The sequence below is a fragment of the Vanessa atalanta genome, chromosome 11 (genome assembly GCF_905147765.1).
Source record: "Vanessa atalanta chromosome 11, ilVanAtal1.2, whole genome shotgun sequence".
Taxonomy (NCBI): Eukaryota; Metazoa; Arthropoda; class Insecta; order Lepidoptera; family Nymphalidae; genus Vanessa; species Vanessa atalanta.
This window is the reverse complement of record NC_061881.1, coordinates 587,805-595,224: the sequence shown is the minus strand read 5'-3', so window position 1 is coordinate 595,224 and position 7,420 is coordinate 587,805. Positions and strand designations below refer to the sequence as shown.

The window sequence follows — 7,420 nt, the reverse complement described above, 5'->3', positions numbered from 1 at the left end:
ATGTTTGTCGTGGGATTTTGTTTGAGCTATTGGTGTCAATTACCGTTATAATTGCCATTTTGTTGGGTTGTGCAAAAATTCCACGTTGATGAAGTCAACACACGCGACTGACTATGGCGTAACTGTGTCTTTTCCAATATTTTAAATCATTTTAATTAAATAATGACCGAATTCTAATTCGTATTCCATTTAACACCAATTGCCGTACTGGACTTCCTATTGGTTGGATTTGTAAGAAACCCTATAATTTTCTCCAATTTACAAATTATCAAAATTATTTTCGTCTGATGATTTTGTTATAAACTATAGTTATGTTCTGGATTTCCTTCTTGGCTTAGTAGTTTTAGCTGTGCATTGGTTGTCAGTTAAGACCAACGATTTATTAATGTAGTTTTACAACGATTAATTATAGAAATTATATAATTTTAAATAGTATATATTTATGTCGTGATATAAACTGATGATGCGCCAGTGGTCAACTAGCTTAACCGTGTTTCTCGGGTACCGCTGAGAATAAATGTGCTTAATTTAAGTTTATTCATTAATGAGTTTGGGTGCAGTTATCATTTGGGTATTGGGTATCATTACAATATAGCTTTTAAGAATAATACATCTTATTACAATCGAAAAAATAAAAATGTATTGGTACATTCGTACCGGAGATCACACAAACGAACAAAAAAAAAATTATCACTTCATAATATTAGTATACATTATATTATCATCAAGTTAAACCGATACACATTGACTGTGACGATTCTTTGACTAAAATATTTTTTTTTGAATATCATGAAGCGGGCGTCCGGCCGTCCAATCGCTTCATTTCCTTTCCAAGGGAGTATTAACGCTGCCATTCCAAACTACTACAGAGAATTCTTGAGTAGTATATGGTACAAACATAATCTTTATTCCCTCTCTGATAAATAAAATAATAAATACATAAATATTGGACAACATCACATACATTACTTTGATCCCAATGTAAGTAGCTAAAGCACTTGTGTTATGGAAAATCATACGTTACGACGGTACTACAAACACTCAGAAACAAGACAACATAGAAAACTTATAAAATTTTTCTCCATCGACTCAGCCGGGGACCTCACAAAACCGGTGTATACACTACTCGACCACGGAGGTCGTGCTGATGACATTAATATTTGGGATATATGACAATCCACCACAATCGGAGAGAAACATAGCGCTGGACCAACGACCTTACACCTTACCAAGTGTACCACTGCTAACTTTTCTCAAGATGTTATAACAAAAAAAAAAAACAATGACCAATCAAACCCGGGACTTTGTGCTGTATGAGCTAGATTAACGAGGCCGTTAATAAGCTATTATTTCATTAATAGGCCACTGTGAATATGATTAATTAATCATGTACTAGTTGCAGTTCTACTGAGCGGCCTTGCACCAATTGACCTTTGCATTTGTAAGTCGGGTCTATTGTTTGATTATTTAGTTAATTAGTCGAGATTCTAAGAGCACGGAATTGTGATTTGTTTATGCTTTGGTTTGCGACTTTACTAGTCTTAAGTTGTAGCGTCATACGAGCCACAGATAATTTACATCTGGATAAAGAATAATATAGATTATTCCTATCCATATTTAGTACGACCCTCTTATGCTCTCAAACAGCAATACTTTACAATATTGTGTTTAGATTTAAATGATTAAACCAGTGTTATTATAAACTAACTACAAGAGGACAAAAGCTAAATGAACACCATTTGACATCGGATTGACGTGATGCCATTGGTCAAGAGCTTGAATAATCTGTAATGTTTATATAGTGTTAGTGTTTATATGTATATTAGTTATTGTAATTTGGAAGTAAAATTAAAGTAGATAAAAGAATTGAGTAGAATAGTCTTGTATTATAAATATAGACATATTAGTCAAGAACCGTTAGAAGTACAATATAACTGATCTAAGGTTTGTTTATAAGAGATGACATTACTATCGAGAAGAAACGACAAGGATCTCAGTATTTGTTCTTTTTCCAACGCACGTTTATATGTAAATATAGCATTTACACAGACGTGTAAATAAACAAAAGTAAACAATAAAAATACTTTCTACTTCACGTAAAACATATTTATTTGATTCCCGTGCGTTAACTACGTGTATGGTAGTTTTCTCAGCCTCTTTGTTTATTACGCAACTGATGTCCACTATTATTTTCTAAAGACTTCGCAATTTATCGATGTAAGAGCGACTGAGACAGCATGATGTATTTTCCAATGTATGAAAGAGAAAAACCATTCCTATATGTTCCTTGTTGATACAGGAAGTATACGATACATATAAAAACGTTAAAGTTTGCATTAAATGTGTGAAGCATCGCAACCAAAGATAGTAATGATATTTCAATGATTGGATCACAGAGAGGCAGTTGACGTAACTGAGCGTACTGTTTTAGGAGTAGTTCTACTACAGTTCTGTGTCTGCTGTATCCCGAAAGAGAAGCCAAACCTTCTCAACATAATGAATATACTCTGAGCCATCGCGTTCCTTGAATTACATAATACTGTGTAAAAACTATTAAACTAAATATACAATATATGTTGATGTCTTTAGTTATCTTTCGTTGACATTTTTAACTCACCTACATAATTATATCAAGGTGGTCACAATTGCCCATGGTGTTGTTAGAATTATTAACCATTTCTCCACAAAAGTGCCACCAACCTTAGGAACTAACATGTTATGCCCGTTGCACATGTAGTTACACTGGCTCACTCACCCTTCAAACCGGAACACAACAATATTAAATATTGACGGTAGAATATCTGATGAGTAGGTGGTACTTAAACTAGACGAGCTTGCACAAAGTACTACATAGTCTGACAGTTACTTCTAAACGCTTAGGGTTAAACACTGATTTCTCTTTCTGTCACCATTGATTTGACATTCGGAAGAAGAAGACAGAACATAGTTTAACTAATCACTTTACACTATTTGTTTGAAAAGACGTTAAATGTATAGTCTATTGGACAGCATACCGAGTCCAGGGAGAGCATGTAATTTATCACAGTGTTGAAACTATTTTATACCTTAAATATATCAAATATTAAAACAGACGAATTCCTATTTTATCATATATATTTATATTATTAAATTTTGTTATAATATATGAACTTGAACCTAAAATATATGTTTAGCTTTCTTATCTATGTACCCTTAAGTACATTTTAAGATACATACAGCTTAAGATTTCCGATTAAGCATAATAGCTTTTTTATCTTTTAAAGGATGTTAAAACTGTTATTTCTGTTTCAGAAGTCGCAATATGGCGTCGAGATGGTCTGCCACGGTGGTCTGCGTTGCAGCTGTGTTCTTCCACGTTGGTGAGATGACTAATTTTAATATTATTAAATATTCAATGAAATAAGTATTATTTTATGACAATGTCGTCATTATGTACTTACGTTTGAAGATGTTCGCACGGCTATTCACTTCATAAGGATGATATGATGAATACCGAGATAGAATATTTTTTCTAACGCCATATATGTTTTTAATATACTGATATTAAGAAGAGGTAAAAATTTGTTTGTTTGCATGAGAAGGTATCTCTGGAACCGGTGATCCAATTCTAATTTTTCTGGAATATCTACGTTATTCCTGAGCGCTGAAGGATATAAATTATATTTATGGAATTAAATTGCACGCGTGCAAAGCCGGGTCGGATCGCTAGTGTTAAATATGAAAGTTTAAATATTATGTTAAGATATTATTAAAATTGCGACACAGTCGTGTGTTAACATATCAGGAGGAGAGCACACCGATGCATTTAAGATTATATTTATATTATAATTATATTTATATTTATATTCACTTTACGTGTGTTTGTTGTTTAATATTTACATAACAAAAATTTACATTTATTGGATACTGTATTACAATGCAAAATTGGAGAGATCGCTGCTATCCTATAATTAGAATCTTTTATTTAACATTCTGCATAGACTAAAAGCATGTTACTTGGAACAAAGATGTAACTGTTATTTCATTAACACAATTAACTGAGATGAATCAGTATTTAATTCAATGACCTAAAAACCTTGATCTATCTGACGAACTGTCGGATTTAAATTTAGAAACGATCTTTGTAATAAATATCTTTTCCATTATTATTAAAAAACCTATTGAATCAATTTATGCTATATACTTAAGAATATATTTTTAGTTTTCAATAAATGACTAACGCAGTCGTTATGTAATAAAAAAAAAAGTTGTAAGTATTTCTGTAAATTAGAAAATTATTTAATAGTTAATTTATTATTGAATAGTATTCTTATTACATAGTACTATCTACGCTGTCTGTATGTCCGTGTAAGCATTGTTTAATATTATAATCTAGCTTTATTTTTGTATTATAATACAGAAAAAAAGTTTTTACTGATCACAATTAGTTATGTGTCCCAAATTAAGAAATAAACAATATCGAAAAATCGAAATAAACTTTGTTCAAGTACGCTCTTAAGAACCCTCATGCTAAGCACTAACCCAAGTGTTTTCATTAATAAAAACTTGGTGAACTCTCTGACTTAGAAAATTGCAATAAGATTGAGGTTTTCCCTTGACTGCGTAATGTTTTAGTTTATGTAAACGTCTCTCGTGATTTATATTGCGGAAACCAACAGATTGCCAACCAACGTTGACTTTTTTACAGGCTTCACCAACAAGCTGCCTGTTTTCCTTCAAGACATGGACAATTTAGCATTATACGAAAGTACAGCGGTAGGAGATACTGTATACACATTGCAAGGAACGACCGATCCAGAGGGTTTACCTGTAAGTACCCGTGTTTTGAGACTTGGTGGTAAGGCTCTGTGCAAGCCCGTCCGGTTTGAAGGCTGAGTGAGCCGGTGAAACTACAGGCACAAGGGACATAACGTCTTAGTACCGAGGTTGGTGGCACATCAGCGATGAAAGGAATGGTTAATATTCTTTTTCAATTAAATTTTTACAGCGCCATTGTCTGTGGGCGATGGTGACCACTGTCATAATCAGGTGGGCCATTTGTTCGTCCGACAACCTATATCATAAAAAAGACTGTTTGAATTTTTGATTTATAAATACACCTTGTTGCTCGGTGAGGAAAAATATCGTAAGCAAATCTGTCGATTGAAATGCTGCAATTGTATCAGTAACAGCTAATTTAATGTGAGTTTTATGCGCAAATTATCAAATTAAATCTAAATATACTTTATTCAAGTGGACTCTTACGAGCACTTGAGTCGTATCGAGCGTACTCCACGGCACAGAATCCAAGTCTATCAATACAAAGACGCAATGTAAATATAAAAACATAATTATAATAAAGTTTAAGAATAAAAATAATATAGGATTCAATCATACATGTAGATTATATAATTAAAATTTTAATTCGCAATTAAAGAATCTTAGAAAATATCACGTACACATAAGTCTATTGAGATACAATTATTAATAAGATTATAATATAGTTATATAATATCAAGAACTAAACGCAAAACAACCACCGGTTCCGAATGTAGAATTACTATAAAGAAATGACAAGAAACTCTGTAGCTAGTCTTTCAAACAAATACATTTTATAGGATCCTACATGAACATAAACGACTACTAATTTCAAGCTTTTTTTATCATTAATATATTTTTATGTGAAGAATATACCTATGTTGTATTTTTATGGTTTTAAATATAACTTTGAAGGGTGAATGTGAAAATCTCGTATATAACGAGAGTTTATCCTAGAAACGAACACATTGCCCTATAAGGATTAACTTATTGATAAGTATATCTTCTCGTGTATATGCAATACTAGTGCTTACTTATCCATAAAAAATAATCAATCTTGTTATGTAATAGACAAATATTACTGATATATTGCAATAATATCCCACATGGAACTCGCCTTTATAATTGTAAATATCCAGTTTTTGATACAAACTTTTAATGAACTGCACTTGTTTCTTTGTGTATAATTACATTATATTACATTAACAGCCTGTAAATTTCCCTCTGCTGGGCCTCCTCTCCCTTTGAGAAGAAGGTTTTTGGAGCATATTCCACCACGCTGCTCCAATGCGGGTTGATGGAATACACATGAGGCAGATTTTCGTTGAAATTGGACACATGCAGGTTTCCTCACGATGTTTTCTTTTACCGCCAAGCACGAGATGAATTATACACAAATTAAACATATGAAAATTTTAGCCAAAATCTGGCCATTATCACTGGGCCATCTCGGCTCTCGGTTGTGTATAATAGTATTTCTTAAATATTGAGCGAGTTGTGCCCACGAATTTAACTGAAGTGCACTCACATCAATTTAAGTAACAATATGCTGAAGTAATATGTTAGTTTTTATTCGTATTTCAGAGCAGATAAAACAAAGACTTGTGATTGAATGTAGAACGAAATCAATTTTAATATATGCAGTGGTACCATGTGTCATTATAGTCTGGAAATAAGAATGAATTATGCTAATGGCGTACTGCCAATAGTGTACGCTTAGAACTCACATTGCAACTGCTAATATTCATTTATGTAATGCTAAATTGACTTTCTACCTAATATCCGGTGTTATGTATTTCCTAGGCCTAGTGTTAAGAGAGATTTTCTTTGCTATAATGTCGTATTGTGTTATAATTTTATAATTAAATGTTTTGTTATTATTGTTATGTTTCAGATTAAATATGGACTCGTTGGGACCGATAAATTTTCCGTCAACTCCTCGACTGGCGAAGTCACACTGATACTTCCTTTAGACAGAGAGGTAATTGTTTGTATTTTATATGTGATTTCAGTCTGGGTTTCCGCTGATGTACAATAATGGGATCGAGACATCCCTAATGAGTGTTTTGGTGCCAAAATCTTTGGTCTAAATTCAAAACGCAATTTACCAAAATTTTGTGATTGGAAAATAGATTTGTATTCCCATTTATAAAAATTAATAATATTTTTATATTAATTTAAACTTAATCAAACTTTGCCTTATTGATTTTATCAGCCATTTGTCCACATTATGTATCATTAAATTATAAACTTTTCTATCTTTTATCATTCAGAAAGAAGATACAATAAAGTTCCTGGTGTCTATTGAAAACGAGGATCCTGTTACGAAAAATACATTGTATCAATCTCAGCCAGTCACTGTTATTGTATTGGATGAAAATGATAACCCACCAACTTTCAAAAATGTAAGTACAGTGAATTTGGACTAAGCGACCGTTAAGGGAAGGGACGTCATGTCACGTCACGTCACACAAACTGAGCGACGCAGAAAACCAACAGGTTATTGCGTTTATTTCCGGTTTTATTCAAGTTTATTTGGTAATCGAATTCCGTCAAAACATTTTTTAACGCATTGATCCGTCAAAACGCGACAAAATCAAATTATTTACACGAGGATAATTGA

The 7,420-nt window shown here is 32.5% G+C and overlaps 1 protein-coding gene across 2 annotated transcripts in view; it reads left to right on the top strand.

The window, feature by feature from the left end:
• LOC125067550 (cadherin-87A-like) overlaps window positions 1-7,420 on the top strand; it is a 48,999-nt gene that overhangs the window by 23,005 nt on the left and 18,574 nt on the right. For both annotated transcript variants that reach the window (XM_047676212.1, XM_047676211.1), the window contains exons 2-5: window positions 3,292-3,359; window positions 4,688-4,809; window positions 6,692-6,778; window positions 7,071-7,202. In XM_047676212.1, coding sequence (XP_047532168.1) covers window positions 3,302-3,359; window positions 4,688-4,809; window positions 6,692-6,778; window positions 7,071-7,202 — 399 coding nt within the window. In that variant the 5' untranslated portion in view covers window positions 3,292-3,301. The remainder of the gene's footprint in view (window positions 1-3,291; window positions 3,360-4,687; window positions 4,810-6,691; window positions 6,779-7,070; window positions 7,203-7,420) is intronic.